Below are 18,211 nucleotides of genomic sequence, written 5' to 3' on the forward strand. Positions count from 1 at the left end.
GAAACATGAACAGTCCATATTAGAACAAATCTGCCCCTGTACCTTGGTGTGTCCAAATTTATATTGAGTGTGGTCAACATCAATGGACCCAAGGAGCTTCTCAGAAGCTTTCTTGCTGTCGATGAATTGTCCTTCTGGGATAGCACTTGCATTTAAAATCCTGTATCTGGGGTGGACAGAGAATATGAAGAAGTTATGTTGCATGCCACCAACTGGTGTTATTGGTAGTATTCTCTTCATATAGAGAAATCCTTAAAACTAAACTTCTTTCCTGTGCACCAGGAGGATATTCCAAGTCCAGAAGAAGCAGGTTTTTAGGGCAAGGTGGGGAAGCTTATCCTATCAACTTAGCTATTTGAGATGTAGGGGAAAAGTCTCCTGAGATGTCAGCCTGATACCCTTCACTAGCATTAAGGGTAAAATTTTATCCCACCTTTCACAGACAAGCCTATGAACTTCATATATCTACTGGATACAAAAAAATCATGGACTTAATACAGACATTAGATTTATGACATATTACAGTCTGCCTGACATCTGACACACCAGGTAACCTACTTTAAGCTGATCACTTGCAGTCCTTCACACATTTCCCTCCCTTTTCCTCTCCCCTCCTATCTCTACCCTTTGTCTTCCAAACTTCCACTCATTTGCATTTTCACAGACTTCTTGTTATACTTCTTTTCTACCTTGTAGAACACATAACAGCTGCAGAGTCTCCCAATGCCTGAAAAAGGGTGCTTGTCTGAAAGTTTGCAAAGAAATATTTCCAGCTATTTAGTTGGTCTAATAAAAGATATCACATGTACCCAGAGAACCTTGCCTGCCTATCCCAAAGTCAAGAACTTTGTGTGCAAAAATGATTCCAGCTAATAGTAAGAGGGGGGAGAGAGTGTTATTTTCTCAAAGCAGAAGAAGAGCATAATGTACTAGTTCAGTCTAACCATGCTTTTTGAGCAGTACTAGTCACTATTTCTAAGTATATCCACTTTATCTAGATGTATAAGATGTAAAATCCTTGGAGTCACTGACCATGTCCATGACACTGCTTTGGATCTCCCCCAAAACCCTCATTCTGTGCTCCCAATGAAAAGCAGTCAAAGTGTGCTCTGGACTCCAGAAGTTTAGTGCTAAATTTCTTTCAGTCTCTTTTATGAACTGAAGATGTGCAGGGTGGTGATTTCTTATAATACCGTGTTTACTTGATTATGAGGTTTTTTTTCCACTGATTTTACATGGGGGAAGCCTCAGCTTATGATTGCATATGACTTACCTGAAATCACAAAATGCACAGAGGATGGGAAGGTTAGTGAGGAGGTATTGTGGTCAGGCACCTAGCACATGGCCAGGCAGCAGACTGTACCTGGGTGCCTTCAACCTGCAGTGTTCATGGCTGCCCAGTGCAAGGTCATTCCAAGCTGCTGCCTGCCAGCATGTGCCAACTTGCTTTGGCACCCTCTGGCTGGCAACTGCAAACACCACTCAAAGTGACCCAGCAGACACCAGCCAGGTACTGTCTCTGTGGCATGGGGTTCCTGGCCAACATATGCTGAATTGCTATGAGCTGCTGCTCAAGAAGCAGATGCTGGAACAACCTGTCACATGCTGGCAGCCTGTTGTTGTTTTCAGATTTGCTCCCCACTTCCATGTGCTCAGGGAGAGCAGGGTCTAATGGTAAGGAGAGGGGTAAGGGGCTAGTAGGGGAAAAAGTTGGGGGATGTAGAGAGCAAAGTGCTACCTGTCTCCTCCCAGACTTATTGTCCCTTCTGTAGCAGTGGAAGGGGGGCAAATTCAAAACAAACCTCCCATAACTTGATTTTACATCTGGAAAATTACAACAAATATATAAATGTTCCATATATAGAATCTAATTATTGGGTGTCATCTTCTATTCAATAAAGATTATAATCAGGGCCATCTTCCATTCAAGAAATTGGGTAAGTAAGCAGTATCATAAGAATGGGTGGATAAGCAGAGCATGAGCTCCAGACACTGCCTAAAAGGGGACTCAGAAGGGAGCTACTGGGACACTTCACCTTCTTTCCCCCTTGTCATTCTTCCCTCCCTCTCCTGCCCTTTGCATTTTCCTGAAGTAGCTCCAGCTAGTAGCAGGGGACAGCAGTGCAGCAAAGCAGCAACACACAAGTGTATGTGCGTGAGAGGTGTTTTGGGAAATGTAATTTCTGCTGCTGGGAGGACGTGCCACCGTCAACTTTTATTTCTGCCAAAACATTGTTGTTTTGGCTGTTCAACATACATGTTGATAATCCAAAAAGGAAGTGACATCTCCAAGAGCAGAAACTGCTTGTGGCTGCTACAGTACCATGCACTGCTGCTGTTGCACTGCCATCCTCACAGCCTGCTGTAACAGAAAGGGCAGGATGCTATGGGGGAAGGCATGGGGGACTGCCCAGGGCACTTTACTGGCCAGTTACACCTCTGTAGATAAGAAGTACAAACAATTCAAATGGGGTAGAGGAATCTGACCTCTGCTTAAAGTCTCCATAAATGATTCTGCTGGGGAAGCCTTTCCTGCAAATTCTGATCCCTTCCAGCACGCCGTTACACCGCAGCTGGTGCAGCACCAGTTCATGTTCCATGGCACCTTAACAAAACACAGCAGGAATCAGTATCTTACTGTATAGCACAGAGGAGCTACATCACACTAACATCTCTTTGTACTGGAGCTTCTTACCAGGTGTTTTTGTTTCATTGGGAATGAGGCATCGTACAAAATGAGGATGAGTGCTTCTCAGATTGGACATTAGCTTGTTTAAGTTCTCCTGTGAGACCATAAGAAAAAGTTCATATTAACCAATGTTACCTCTGCAAATGCACTGCTAGATACAGTACAATCATGGTAGCAAACAGCTCAGCAGTGTTTGAAATTCAGACAAATTAGCTGTCAGATCATTTCAGCAGGAGCCAATATTAGGCTCCCTCTTTTGGGGATTATGAACTTTAGTATATCATTTCAACTTATTAATAAAAAATGCTCTACTAAGCCAGTACAGAATGGCTGCCACAGGTGACAGAAAGTCAAATGTAGTTGCTGAAATAGAAGATATCTTCAAAATGATGTAAGTAAAATGGCAGAAATGTATCCGGATATTTTTTTAAGAAACTGGGCAAGTAGATACAACATGGGCTTGGTGGAGGGTTTGGGCTTGTTTCTCCACTACCCACCACTTTGAATAGTCATTTGCACCTAAGCAAAAGGTATGCACTGTAGGTATCAGACACTAGCAGTGATGTAAATCTGTGAAGGATTCTGATTTAGAGCATTGTACACCCAGTTTTACACTTCTTTGTACTTGTGCGTAGTGGCACAGAGGATGAAAGGCAAAGGAGAGTTAGGGCCCTTGAACAGATGGCAGAAAGAAGTGGCAGGGGCCTGAAAAATCATTTCTGAAAGGGGCTGGAGGGGAGGGGCATTTTTAGCTTCAACATATATACTGGTTTTGTTTGTAGCATTTCTGACATCAGTCTCAGAGAGCAGAGAGCCTTTGTCTGTAGGGGCTTGTCTAATTAGCCAGTATGCTCAATGACTCAATGGCCACATCCACACAAGACACTGAGAATGCAGTCATTTCTGAACAGTCATTTAGTATTTGTGTAAACAAATACTAAATGACTGAGCAGTAACTGACATTACTAAGCAGTAGTGCCAATGAATGGCTTTTTTGTGATGGTAAATGCGCAGTAGGTCAAGACTACTGTGTTGTAATGTCACATTAGTTTTTGTTATGCAATGCTACTGCGTAGTAGTCTCAGGCTACTGAACAAAAAGGCTGTGAGAAGCTTCAGTTACTGATTTGATTCGGCAGAGATTTGGCCCAATTCGATGGCTGAATCTCTGAATCCGAATTGATTCAGGTGACCCTTTAATCTCTCCTAATCGAATCTGATCCCTCCACATTGATTCGGAGAGATTCAGAGAGATTTGATGATTTGGACATAGACACAGCTTTAAATGTTTTTTCTACATATCAGGTGCCAGGCGGCTCGTCAATGCTATGATGCTGGGGTGGATGGAGGGTCCCACAGGAGCACCGGGGCGGGGGGGGCCACACGTTTGGCAGCAGACACGGAAGTGGACCAGAAGCACTTCCAGTCCACTTCCGGGTACACAGAGGAGTGTGAAGGGGGCCCCCCTGTGCCCCCCCAGCTCAGTGACTGGTGCCTCCTGGGTCTGGGGAGGCACCTGGGGTCCCCCCATGGCCAATTGCTGAGCTGGGGGGAATGGGGGGGGACCCCATATGCTCAGCGGCAAACCCAGAAGTGGACCGGAAGTACTTCTGTGGGACTCTTGATCTACCCCACCACTGCAGAGTTCATGAGCCACACCTGGTACCTCGAGGTATGTAGAAAAAACATTTAAAGCTGTTTCTATGTCCAAATTCGATATCCGATGATCTGAATCAGGAAATCAAATCACTATCCCCGATTCAGGCCAAATCCAAACCAAATACAGCCCGTTTCACACACCCCTACTGCACAGTGTCTTGTGTAGACGCAGCCAATGTGAATTTTACTTTAGTTTTGTTATGTTATGGACATGAGCTTTTTACATCACTGTCTTCTCTATAGAAAACCCATTTTTCAGAGTTAAAGTCACTTTCCTCACTTTCCTCTCAAGAAAAAAATGATTTATAATGAACACTTTACTATACCCTGAAAAGAGCAGAGACCGTCTGGAAAGAGGAACCCTTCTTCTTGCCGCCCTTCTTGCCACCACCACCCTCTAAACAAGACAAAAAAAGATGCTATTAAAGTCTGCAGAACTCTTGTCTTATTTGTTTTCTAAAAGGAAACAAAGATGAGGAGAAGAACAAGGTCAAATGCCTGGAAGTGGCAGTTAGGAGTATTCAAATGGGATATCAAGTTAAGATACATTTCTAGGGATATGCTGTAATCCAACTACAACTTAAACAGTTCAGTTTTGGTTCCTTATGTAGTATGCAGAATAATTTTGCCCACTGCAGGAATTGCTGGAATCAGCCCAATGGCCTATGTTAATAGCCACAAAATCCCTTCTGGCCTTAAGGTTGATACATCTATGAAGACATACATCGTACATTTTAAAACTTGACCTATTTCTCAATTTTACAGGAAGCATATGCTATGAATCAGTTAAAATACTGTTTTTTCAGAAATTACTACCTTCTGCTCCACCAAAAGAGGCAAAGAGCAGAGCCAGTGTTTTCAATGATGATTTCTGGTACAGCCCAATGACAGTTTCATTCAGGGGGTCCTTGTTCTTCTCAAGCCAGCCAGTGATGTTGTAGTCCACAGTGCCTGCGTAGTGCACCAGGGAGAAGTGGGCCTCAGCCTTTCCTTTGGCAGGCTTCGGTTTCTGGAAGTTGTTGGACTTGCCCAGATGCTGATCGTAGAGTTTGTTCTTGAAGGAAGTGTCAGTTGCCTTGGGGAACATGCACTCCTCTTCCAGGATGGAGAAAATGCCCATGGGCTGAAAAGAACAACAAAACACAAAGAGAACGCAATAAAGAAAGAGCAGAAAAGACAGATGAATTATAAACCACTTTCCTTAATGGGAAAATATCACTGTATCTTTGTCTGGTTAAAAAGCAGTTTATATTTCAAAGGAATGCTGGAGTCTGGAAGGGGGCTTTCAACCTTGAAGTCTGATCTTATGCATTTATAGGAAACCATTTGTCTAAAAGAGTCCTAAAAATTATCCACTCTAACTCATCACACACCACAGCTGCAAAGCATGCTGTGAGCCCAAAACAAGAAACTAACCACTAACATGTGCCCCTAATAAAAAGCCAGGGAGACAAAAACAGCACCACTGCACTGCCTCTGCAATGACAGAGAAGCAATTTCATTAATACATGCTCAGTAGATCATACCTCTCAATGCAGAGAAAGGGGAAGAAATACCCCTTGCCAATCTGATGGAGAGGGAAATTCCTTTCTGACCCTAATTCTGGGGAATGTTTTGCTTGTGAACAGAAGAGTAAGGTACTCAAGTCAGCTCTCTGAGTTTTCTAAGCACTGGTAAGACATCAGGACACCTTAATCAAAACTCTCATCTGAGGGGAAATATCTGAGAAGCCAAAAAGCATTCAGGAGGAAAGAAAATATTCTTGGCCCCAACAGACAACCAGAATACACCCTGAAACATGGGATTACTAGACTGTTGGCAAAGAGAGATACTGGTATCCCTTTGCCCTCCCATGCAGACAACAAATCCTTTAATCCATATATTCAAACAACAGATAACTGAACTTAGAACCCTCTATCCCATTATGCTGTTTTTTCCAATGAGTTCAACTAGTTCTATCTTGAAGCAATTGAAGTTCTTTGAAAGAATCTTCTATAAAAACCCCAAAATTTAGCCAAATTATATTGATAGATTTCCATCTTTGTTAGCAACAGTTAGAGATGCATGAAAAATTTACAAAAATATATTAACAAAACAGTATATTTCAAAAAAATATTTGTTCAATGTATTATTCAGTTAATATTTTCAGTCAACCCTAGAAACATTGATGACTCATGAAAAATAATTTTATTTGTGATAAAAAGATTTAAAGGTGAAAGAATATAGAATATTCAGGCATGCAATGAGCTCACAAACTATTAAACTGACTTACTGAAGATGCAGCTATAAGTGAATTGCTATTCTGGAAGTGTTGTATTATAAAAAGCTATGTTCCCTGTACACAACGTTATACACTTCCTCTGATCTTCATGGCTCAAGATACCATGTGGAGAAAATAAAGTATGATGGTGAAGTCTCCTATCAGTTATATCATGCTGAGATGTAGTGTCCTGGTATAAGACTTAATGACAAAACTACAACAATTACATTACGAATGTTCAGCAAATCAGTTTCCTCTGTACATACTGTGCAGTTGGTACTAAGGAGTCATTTAGTACTTGCCACAGTCCCAGCAGCACATGAGTTGTTTCTGACCCTACTGTGCAGTAGCAATGACGTACTTTGCAGTAGCTCGTTGCTACTGTGCAGTAGCAGCAGCATCACGGTTAGTGCCCACTGATGCTACATCGCGTAGAGATGAGCTATGTCACTGTAGCTCATTACTACAGTGTTGTAGTGTCTCATGTAAGATGCACCCAGGGAGAAGGAAGTCAAAATGAGTAGTAAGTAATACAATATGAAAACTCTTTCTTTACAACAACTTAGCTGTGCTATCAGGTATACTATGTCACTATGGTATAAGGGGAGCTGTGCTCCCCTTATACCATAGTGACATTCATTTCATGGTGCTTGTACAATTAACAAAACAAGGGACAAAAAATATACTTCTTTTTCAAGGGTTAGTTCTGTCTTTTTCTCCTTAGAAGAATTACATGTTTTAATTATGCAAAGAATGTATTTTGATATACAAGTACCAGCTTTTTGAGTTGGGCTCATTCAAATGCAAGATGTTTCAAGACTTCTTAAAGAGTCCAGCTCTAAGGCAAAGTATTCCTTCCCACAAAGGGAAGGAAGAAAAAGCAGCATTGCTCCAAGAAGAAGGAGCAAGGGTGATATCATAAAGCTGTGTGGCCACCTTAACTGAAAACATAATATATTATGGGTCAAGAAATTTATGGACCTGAGCATAGTCCATAAGATCATAGCTGCTAAAGAATTTTTGAATACTTAAGGCATACCTTCTCAATGAGCTCAATGCAGGCAGCCAAATCCATCCCAAAGTCAATGAATTCCCATTCAATCCCTTCCTTCTTGTACTCCTCCTGCTCCAGCACAAACATGTGGTGGTTGAAAAACTGTTGCAGTTTCTCGTTGGTGAAGTTGATGCACAGCTGCTCCAAGCTGTTGTACTGCACAAACATAATGGTAGGGGTTAGTCTGAATATGCATATTAACAAGTGAGATATGAAGAGTAACACTGTAATTTTAAAGCACATTCTGGAATAGTTTGAGTGTACTTCTTTAGGACCAGCCTAATGTTTGGGATTTCTATCCTCAGTTCTGCCAGGATAATTTTGCATTGTGTTTCTGAGCTCTGGAACCCAGGCTGCTTGAGTATTTCTTGGATTTTGGTCTCAGTCCTGACCAGTGATTTGAGTCAGGATTTACCAGCTTCTCTGACCCATCAGAGCTCTAGATAAGCATATTATAAACTGGGGATCCATGACCCACTGTGGGGCCACGGGCCTGTCCCAGCCTGGCATGGGGAGGAGCTGCCTCAGCCCCCTGGGGCTAAGATGAATCCCAAAGAAGGGGCAGGGTTCAGCCTACCCTGCTTGGTCCCACAGCCTCCATCTTGTGGGTAGCACTGTAGGTGGGTGGGCAAGGCTCCACATTGCTGCTGCTGAGGTGAGTAGGGCCCTGGGGCTCCTCACCGCTGAACCCCACCTGCTGCACCCAGGGCCATGCAGGAGGGGATAGGGAGCTGAGCAGTTGTTGTGGCACAGGTGGACTGTGTACTTTTTTATAGCATGCTCAGGGGGACCTCAGGAAGAAAAGGGTTGAGAACCCTTGTTTTAGATTATACAGCATTCCTAGGCCCAGGAATTCAGTACCAAGGCTGCCTGAGCATCAATCCAGCCTCTTTAAAAAAACCAAACAAATCTCCAAGTTCTTTCCCAAGAGTCTGCTATCAAACCCCTGCTCCTTACATCAAAGATCTCAAAGCCAGCAATGTCCAGCACACCAATGAAGTACTGCCTGGACTGCTTGGTATCCAGCTGCTGGTTGATACGAATGACCATCCACAAGAACATCTTCTCATATACAGCCTTTCCTAGAGCACCAACTGAATTGTGCACCTAGCCAATGGAAGAAAGACTGGAGTTATCAAACAAATCAGCAGAAGAAGCAGGTGTGTTAATTCAAACCATGAGTTCTAAATTCTCCATTGTTTGTTACCTGCTGCACTGTTTGACCTTTGGTCACAAATTCATTCCCGACCTTGACTCGGGGGTAACAAAGGGCTTTTAGCAGGTCAGCTGAGTTTAGACCCATCAAATAGGCAGCCTTGTCAGCAACTAGGCAGAGGAATAATTCGTTAGCTCACATATGGCTATTTTTTACTTTCAACATCTAGAACAGGGAAAAATGCACTCTAACAGAAACCACATTCAGTAGATACCCAACAATTATGGAGTTTTAGAGCTTCCTTTTTTCTGACTTTTCTTTAAATTTCTCTCTATTAAGAGCGATTGCACATTTGCTTAATGTGTGAAAAAGCAGTTACTCAGCCACATAGCACACAGCTTGCAACTCTTGAAAATGCAAAGTGGATGTGCAGGCATCCTCATGCTGTGTACTTGCCAGCCAGAGTGAAGCCTAAGGTACATGTTCCCTAGTCTGGCCAAACATAAGTACCAAAATTGTAGCTAGGCAAAACCCTGTAACTTTTTTCCCCCAGCTATAATTACAGATCTTAATCAGGTATGTGTGTGTGAACTCATATCTACCAGGCCTGAGTGCAGCTCATTGTGCATGCTCATGTTTGCAAATCTATGCAGTATATGCAATAATGCAAACTGTGCAAAAGCCTCAAATGGTAATTATGCATCTGGGTAAGTGCATTGCCTAACATGGAGTGGAATAGGAATCTGTCCTGAGAGACTGAGTAGTCTCTATAAAATTGTGAAAAGATAAGCAAGTAAAATAAAAAGGTGGATTTAAAATTATTTATTTGCCTCTTTACTGAAAACCCTGCAGAGATCCTGCTTGTGGAGTGCTCCCAATAAAAGAACCAAGCTAAAGGATCACAATTCCACCTAGAGCTCCTCCTACCTCTGGTGTTGGCTTAATAAAGTATATTCACTGAAATGACTTAAATGACATTATCATCATATATACATTTTGTTCGTATTCTCTCTGTCTTTCTCTCTCTCTATATATCAATATATATATATCTCAGTGTGTGTGTATATATATATACATACATATATATATATATATATATATATATATAAATCTTAATCTCTCTCTCTCTCTCTCTCTCTCTCTCTCAGTAAAGCAGCAAAGAAAACTTCTAATATAATAAAAGGCTTAGTCTGTCTGTCTGTCTGTCCATAACACTTCTGGCCAACTGCACATGTCCTGCCAAGAGGGTGGGTAGTGATTGGCTGCATGGCCCAGGCTGTTTGGGCCCAAGTTTGCACTGCTGCCAGGGAAGGTTGGCTGTGGGCAACACACCCCAGTCATCCGAGCATCATGGCTTCCCCCCACCTCCATGCTTGAGGGCGCAGAGGGGGGTTCGTGGTGGTGGCATCCCGCAAAACAGCCAGCAGGGAGGGGTAGGCAGTGGGGAGGGAGGGAGGGGAGTGAGGAGGCAGGCAGATGTGGGCCAGGCAGACATGGAGTGATGGGGCACAGAACAGGGCCAGACCTGAAGCAGTGCAGGGGGTGAAATAGGGCTGGACCCAAAGCGGCAGGGTGGAGTAGAGTCAGACCTGAAGAGGTGGTGGGGAGCGGAGGGGGAACGGGGCCAGACCTGAAGTAGCAGGGGGAGGAGGGGGTGGAGCAGATTCAGACTCAAAGTGGCAGGGGGTGCGGGGAGTGGGGTTGGACCCAAAGCAGTGGAGGGTGGATGTGGGGAACAGGCCCGGACCCAAAGCGGCAGGGCAGAGGAGGGGGGAGCGGGATCGGACCCAAAGCAACTGGAGGGAGGGGGGAGGGGGGGAGGGAGTGGAGTGGGGTCAGACTGGAAGTGGTGGGGGAGGAGTGGGGGAATGGGGTCAGACCTGAAGTGGTGGGGTGGGGAGAATGGGGCTGGACCCAAAGAGGAGTGGGGCAGGGCGGAGTGGAGTTGGACCTGAAGTGAAGGGGAGGGGGACTGGGGTCAGACCTGAAGTGGTTTGAGGGAGGGGTGGGAGCAGCATCAGACGTGAAGCAGTGGCGGGGAGGATGGGGGGGAGCAGAATAAGACCTGAAGCAGCAGTGGCAGGGCTGGGGGGGGAGCCGGTTTGGACCTGAAGCAGCAGGGGAGAGGGGAAGGAACAGGGTCAGACCTGAAGCGGGGGGAGGGGGGTGGGGGTAGAGTGGGGTTGGACAAAGAGCAACACGGGGGGAGCAGGACAAAACGAGGACGAGCAGGGTGGGAAGGAGGGGCGTGGGGCCGGAAACAGGGCTCTGACCCTGCTGCCCCCCCCCCCGCATTATTCTTGATGGGTAGTTTGCTAGTGTATAGAGAGAGAGAGAGAGAAAAACAGAGAGAGACTGAATAATAACAATATATATATGATGATAATGTCAAGCTCTTTGTGTGTGTGTGTGTGTGTGTGTGTGTGTATGTATTAGGCCTGTGCTCAGCAGCTTGTATATGCATTGGATTCAGATTCAGGCAATTTGGGGGACAGTGAATCTATTCAGTGATTTCAATCACTGTCCTGAATCAATTCAGTCGAATCTGATTCAGAGATTCAGCCACTGCCGAATTGGCTGAATCTCCAAATCAAACAGGTCCCATCCACCGCCCACTCTCCCAGCCCCATCAATGACTGCCCTGTCTGGCCCCAGTGTCTTGGTTCTTTTAAAAAAAAAACTCAGAACTCACCAGCTGCTGTGAGGCGGTGGGGTGATCCTTGTTACCCCCCCACTGCCCTACATGGCATGGGGGCTCTGCTACAAGCCCCCAGAAGCCCCAATGCCCACTGCAGCACCCAGTGAGTGTAGGGCTTTTTTTTTCTTAACAGCTGGGAGCTGGGGCTTGGCGGGGCAGTCATTGATGGGGCTGGGACAGTGGGTAGGGATCGGTGGGAGCAGGCAGGGCATGGAGCTTGGTGGGCATCCCCCCATGGTTCCCTTCCCCCCTCCTCCACCCCACCCCGCCACCCCCTACTTACTGGCACGGAGTCCAGCTCCAGCTTCCTGCAGCAGCAAGTGGGGTATGACTGAATCTCCATAGCTCTCTGAATCTTTTCCAAATTGATTTGGAGAGCTTTGAATCAATTCAGACCTTCTTACTGGTCTCCTGATTTGATTTGGATTCAGAGATTTGGCCACTGAATTAGACTAAATTTCCTCTGAATCGAATCAGCACCCAAAGCTTCGCACAGCCCTAATGTATCTAAGAAATTATATATATATATATATATCTATATATATATATATTCAACAGCCACTGTGTATATATATATATATATATATATATATATATATATTCAACAGCCACTGTTATTGGTGAATTCCTTACAGCCTTGCGTTTCAGTTCTGTTTGCATGTGCATTTATATCATCTTTCTAGAAAAATTAAAAAAAACCCTCAGTGAAATAGTCTTGACAATATGAACAAACACAATTTGGCTAATACCTTCTGTGCCATCTGGCTCTGCTTGCTCCTCTCGCTGCTTTTGTTTGAATTTCAGGTTCCCAAAGTGCATGACGGCTCCTGTCAGCTTGTAAATGGCTGTTTTCTCCTCAGCATTGAACCCCAGGATGTCAATGGCACTCTGTGAAAAGGATCAGTAAAGTCTCTGGGTGCGTCTACTTAAGACACTGACTGCGCAGTAGCCGAATAATACTGTGCAGTAGCATGACAGCACATGGGAAGTGCTAATATCCTGCTCTGCAGTATTATTAAGCTACTGCACAGTAATGTCACTTAAAAGATGTTCGCTAATTCAAGTACTAAATAAATTGGCAGTAATGACTGCACAGTAGTGCCTCATGTAGACACCCCCCCTATCTAGTAAAGTTAATGCTCTACATAATAACTGCCACTGTTACTTACATCTGTGGCCATCAGCTCTTCTTGGTCATCAATGCTGGGAACAGTGATCTCCCCTTGACTCACAAATGGAAAGTCATAGGGGTTGGTGGTAATCAGAAGCATCTCTGAAAGAAAGAATAGGTCACACATTGGCTTAGTTTAACTGGCTATGCGATAAAGTTAATCAGTAGCTGTTACTCAGCTTCTGTGAAAAATGTTAGTGATGCCTCTTACCAATGAGCTCTGGCCTCTTGTTGGACATGATCTGATAAAATATGTGGTAGCTTCTTTCTGCCTTGAGCTGGAATGTAACTCTAGACTTCTCCAGCAGATCTGGCAAGACCCATAAAATGCAATTAGCCACAAGAAAATTGAATGCGAATAGATAAAAAGGAATATTGGATATGTCCAGGAAGGTGTCTCACATGTTTCAATGTCAGCAGAAGCCAGCTTCCCTGTGGTGCCAAAGTGGATTCTGATGAATTTACCCTTTAAAGGAAAAAATGACATATTTACTCAGATTCACGATGAGGTTTCTCCCAAAACAAAATGTGGGGGGGAAATAAAGCCTTGTCTTAGATTTGAGTATTTGCTGGAGGCAGAAGTTGGCTCAGCTCCAGCTTTGGCCCCAGGCTCAGGGCTGAAGCCAATGCTGAGCCATGGCCTGTTTTGGATCAGGGTGGCTTGTGCAGTGTGAGAAAAGTCAGGGGAGTGTGGAGAGACTGTGTAGTTGGGGTGGGGAGTGAATGGGGGAGATTTGTGGTAGGGGGGAAACTTGCTAGACCCTATAGCCTCTCCTCCCCAACTTACCCTACACTCTGGCTCCAGCCATGGCTAGGCCCAAAACTGCTTCCGCTATTTTTGACTGGTGGGGTGGGCTAGGGCCAGGAAGCCACCACTGCTGTCTTCCCCAAAGCCAGAACCAGAGACAGCCAAAACTCCTCCAAAGATAAGTGGCAGAGGAAGAGGTGTGGGGGAGATGAAACACATAAATGGTGGGGTAAGGGGCAGGAGGAAGAAAGCTGGGGACATGGGGGCAAGGGGTGAGGGGGCAGGCACTATGGGGGGCAAATGGCAGAGGGGACAGGGAGAAGGGCAGCAAGCACAGCAGGCAAGGGGGCAAAGAATAAGGGGGCAAGGGGCAGGATTTGGCCCCTTGCCCACTGCCAGTGCTTTCTCTGCCATAGTTGTGGGAGGGGGGTGAATTTAAGATAACTTTCCACTAATTCAAGTCTAGATATGGAAAATTTTAATAAATTAATAATTTTCCATGTCTAGAATCCGCTTATTGGGAGGGCAGGTCATCTTAAATTCAAAGTTGTCTTGGATTCAGGTAAATGTGGTAAGTCAAACATAAAAGCTGCTGTGGGTACTTTTAAATGGCTTTAAATCTCAGCCTAGATTTATGTTATCATAGCCTACTTATAGGAATAATTGGACCAGATGCAATTCTCTTAAGACTTACAAAGCGTGAGGAGTTGTCATTTCTCACAGTCTTGGCGTTGCCAAAGGCCTCCAGCAGAGGGTTGGCACTGATAATTTGATCTTCAAGGGTCCCCTGCAAAACAATTGTTATTGTCAAATTTCTTTGTAAATCATGTGTTAAAACAAATGGAGCATTTAATCGCATCTCCAAAACCTCACGTGCAGTTTGCCGGCCTGCTGCGGCTGCTCTTCCTTTTTCTTATCCCCACTAGCTGCAATTGTTGCAAAGTACTGGATGACACGCTTCGTGTTCACAGTCTTTCCTGCACCAGATTCTCCACTGTCAAGCAAAACAAAGCAGCAGAGAACAGTCAGCCAGCTCATCCGGCTGCAGGTGGCAAAACAAACATTGACCAGAGCAAAGGAGTTGACCTACGTGATCAAGATGGACTGATTCTCCCGATCTGTGAAGGAGAAAAAATAAAGGTGACTTTTAATATTGTTTCTGAGCACCACAGAACTGATAAAAACTGAAATGTATGAGAGATCAATAGAGCACATCACAGGATACGTCAGCTTCAGGCCAACTTATATAACCATTTCCATCTCACAGAATTCTCTTTTAATGAAAGTGGCTTACATCTCCACGCAACAAACGGGTAGTACAGAACAATGATTCTATCTTCAACTTATGACATTTTTATGAGATCAGTTCAAAAAGCACGTGTGTGTGTGAAGTACTACTCCTGGCATAGGGGGTCGAAGAATTCTGGTAGGCAAGTATTAACTATATGTAGAGTGCAAAGCAAGGGATTTTCTTTGGATATTTTTACACTTCTCTTTTCTGAGTCCACCTACAGTCAGAATGTGCAGAGACAGATGCACAAAAGCAGTACTTTTTCATAACTATCCTTCTGAATTGCAAACAGACCTTGGTTTAGATTCCTGTTGAAGTACTAAGACAATTCTAAATGTGGAATTGATGTTGGGTTCAGGATCAGTTTTGGTTTGGATGAATCCCTGATACTTCTGATGCAGTTTGCACATTACTTGCCTTGAACTTTGTTTATGACTTTAACTGTAACCTCATTTCCTTGCAAGGACACTGCTTCTCCTGGTACTATGTAATCACCTCTAAGGAGACTGAGTTACTCACCAGTTAACATGAACTGATAGGCATTGTCAGAGATGGAGAAGATGTGGGGAGGGGCTTCTTGACGCTTTTTCCCCCTGTATGCCATGACCACCTCTGGGTTGTACACTGGCAGCCACTTGTAGGGGTTGACAGTGACACAGAAGAGACCAGAGTAGGTCTGTAAAAATAATACGATTGTCTTAATATGACTATTATAGGCATATTAGAAACTGAAAAGCAAAGTTTAAACAAGTGCCTTTCTACCTGTGGAGCAATCCCACATGAAAACACTCTGAAGATAGGAGCAACTCAGGCTCACGTCATAGCAAAAACAACTAAACACAGCAGGCACTTGAATTCCAAAAGATGCCCTTTCCCCTGTTTCTGCATCTGATTATTTCCAGTCACTGGGGAGAAGGGCTGGCCTTAGCAACAGGGACATGCCATACATTTTGGAGGAAAAGGGAAGGGAGATTGCTTCAATCCTAGTTACACAATAAAATCACATCCTACTTGGCTAGCAAACCATCAGAGAAAACGCTGAGACTGCATTTCATCTGCACCATGAGCTACAGCAGTCATCCATCCAGAAAACATGGCTTCTTCTTTCATGGGAGTACAAAAGCCTCTCCCTCAACTCCCCACAACATAAATCTCTCATAAAGTTGTAAAGAGAGTCAGAGAGGAGCATCCATGAAAAAGGGAGGAGAAGACGCAATAAGAACAGTATCAGCAGAGGGATGAGAGGGGATCAGTATCATAAAGGGACACAAGGGTGCTGAGTAGGGCTGGACTAACTGTTTAGTGGGCCCGATGCAAAATAGTGGGCCCCAGGCCCATCTAGACCCCCACCCCCTGGCACTGCCGCCCACAGGGAACAGGGCTTGGAGCCGCTGCTAGGAAGCAGTCACCATGGCAGCAAGTCCAGAGGAGGGGAGGGGAGGGGAGGGGAGGGGAGGGGAAGGGAAGGGAAGAGAGGCGGGTGGGGCCATTTGCGCTGCTGCAGCGGGGGGAAGGGTGGGAGCCTCCCCGCAGCTCAGGGCCCAAGGCGTGTGCCTAGTTTGCCTTTGCGTTAATCTGGCCCTGGTGATGAGATGACACACAATGAAGGAAGGATTTAGTAAGTAACAGGGAAGGAAAGTGAAATGTCAACAGGTAAAGGGAAGAGAGAGGGGGAAGGAAAAGAAGGGGGAAAGACGTGAATGGAGGGGTCAGAGACTGAGGAAGCATCTGGAAGGAGAAAAAACCAAAGAGCCAGGAAGTGGCACAGAGACACTGACGGACGACCTTCAGTCCAAAAAGGCAGGGAATTTCTGCTATAGCCTGCACTTACGTAGATCATCCAGGCTGCATAACGCTCTTTGAGGTTATACAGGACAGCAGGCTCATGGAGATGGGTCATCATAGCCATGTCCTCAATTTTATCATACTTGGGAGGGTTCATTGCGAAGACTTGATCATCCTTAACAGTGAGGCTCTGTGAAGGCAATTAAAAAAACAGTTTGTCTCAGTTAAGAGCACAGAGGAGGAGCACAGTGATACTCTTTGCTCCGTGTGTTTACTCACTTCTCCCTTTTCTGTCTTGACTGTGACCTTCCCTCCTTCCCTGCTCTGGACGGTGCCTTTCACATAGGATTCCTTAGCATGCACCACAAAGATAGATGTCTTGGCATCAAAAGGCTTGTTCTGGGCCTCAATTCTCTCCTTTTCTGACTTTCGGAGGTAAAGAGCAGCCGGCCCAAAGACGGCCATCTCGGCGTCCGAAGACATGGCTGCGGTTTATTTGGTGCAGTGACAGCAAACTGTAATGGGGGAAAATACATTATCCTCATGGCTCAAGCCTAGAAATGTCAGAAACATTTGCATCCTGCTCCCTTATATTTCAGCAGAATTCTGCTACCTCTGTTCCTTTCCTTGATTCAAGTGGCCCCTCACACTCCCGTCTACTGCTCTCTAGAGTGGGCTCTTTCATTCATTTAAACCAATTAGGGGCTTTGCATGATAACACCCTTATGTCTTTATTCTCTTTCCTTATATAGTTCTCTTTTCATTCCTTATTTCCATCTTACATAGTCAGATCTCTAAATCAAGTGCCGCTACTAGAGTTCCAGTGGGGAGTGTTACTCCATCTATTACGGTTGCTGATCAGATTTCTACATGAGGGACATGGAGGAGTCAAGACTGTGACCAGTGATTAGGAAAGTCCTCTGATGTCCTCTCTCCTGTATTCCAGGTATATACTTCCCTTCATGTAGTTCTAGTTCCAGTTATATAGTTATGGCAGTGGGTGTGGGGTTTAAGATGAGTCAGATTCCACATTACATAATAAAGTCTTGATTCTCTGGTAAATTGAAATCTGCATCCCAGTCTAATTTAACTTTAGAGATTAAACTACATAAAATTAAGGCTACTTTACTTCCTGCGTATGCCTATGCAGACAAACCCTTAATGCCATTCATTAAATTTTTCTGTGCAATAAGAGGTTAAATATCAAATATCAGATACCAAGCAATCATAGTCAATGTTTTGAAGAGGAACCACTTTAAATTGCCTACCTCTTGCAGTGCAGCCCATGCACAAAATTCATTTTTTTTTCACAGTAGACATAAATATCAGGGAATATAGTGATTGCCAATGCTACTCTTTAGAAATACCACACTAGAGAATTGTTTACTATCCCTAGGAGTAGGCTATTCAGGCAGGCTCTTACCTTGTGATACCAGATGGATGGTGAGCAAGCTGGAATCTGGCCGTTACTGTAAAATAAAAATGGCAATTCCCTTCTTATTGCTGCACAAAACACCAGTGATGATTTATAAATACAAAATATCTATGTGACTTGAAAAACAAATTTTAAATCCCAGATGACCCAAGCAATCTCTCACGTGTATGAGAGTTAGAAGGAACAGGAATATAATGGGATGTGTGGCATGCAGGGTGCTTGTCCCTTCCTGCAAGCCCTGGCACCCCCATTCACTTACCTTGGAA

At 44.5% G+C, this 18,211-nt stretch overlaps 1 protein-coding gene across 1 annotated transcript in view; it reads right to left on the reverse strand.

Moving 5' to 3' along the window:
• The window catches only part of LOC132252133 (myosin-1B), a 32,035-nt gene extending 14,054 nt beyond the window's left edge, over positions 1–17,981 (reverse strand). Inside the window, exons 1-19 of the mRNA XM_059732602.1 lie at positions 17,934–17,981; positions 16,790–17,025; positions 16,557–16,700; positions 15,245–15,401; positions 14,525–14,552; positions 14,308–14,428; positions 14,129–14,221; positions 13,089–13,152; positions 12,898–12,996; positions 12,685–12,788; positions 12,265–12,403; positions 8,869–8,987; positions 8,619–8,768; positions 7,647–7,817; positions 5,164–5,470; positions 4,674–4,744; positions 2,696–2,783; positions 2,488–2,605; positions 43–166 (exon numbers count right to left, since the gene is read on the reverse strand). Coding sequence (XP_059588585.1) covers positions 43–166; positions 2,488–2,605; positions 2,696–2,783; positions 4,674–4,744; positions 5,164–5,470; positions 7,647–7,817; positions 8,619–8,768; positions 8,869–8,987; positions 12,265–12,403; positions 12,685–12,788; positions 12,898–12,996; positions 13,089–13,152; positions 14,129–14,221; positions 14,308–14,428; positions 14,525–14,552; positions 15,245–15,401; positions 16,557–16,700; positions 16,790–16,993 — 2,301 coding nt within the window. The 5' untranslated portion in view covers positions 16,994–17,025; positions 17,934–17,981. The remainder of the gene's footprint in view (positions 1–42; positions 167–2,487; positions 2,606–2,695; positions 2,784–4,673; positions 4,745–5,163; positions 5,471–7,646; positions 7,818–8,618; positions 8,769–8,868; positions 8,988–12,264; positions 12,404–12,684; positions 12,789–12,897; positions 12,997–13,088; positions 13,153–14,128; positions 14,222–14,307; positions 14,429–14,524; positions 14,553–15,244; positions 15,402–16,556; positions 16,701–16,789; positions 17,026–17,933) is intronic.
• Between the last annotated feature and the right edge of the window lie 230 nt (positions 17,982–18,211).

Source organism: Alligator mississippiensis, chromosome 8 (assembly GCF_030867095.1).
Source record: "Alligator mississippiensis isolate rAllMis1 chromosome 8, rAllMis1, whole genome shotgun sequence".
NCBI classification, from domain to species: Eukaryota; Metazoa; Chordata; order Crocodylia; family Alligatoridae; genus Alligator; species Alligator mississippiensis.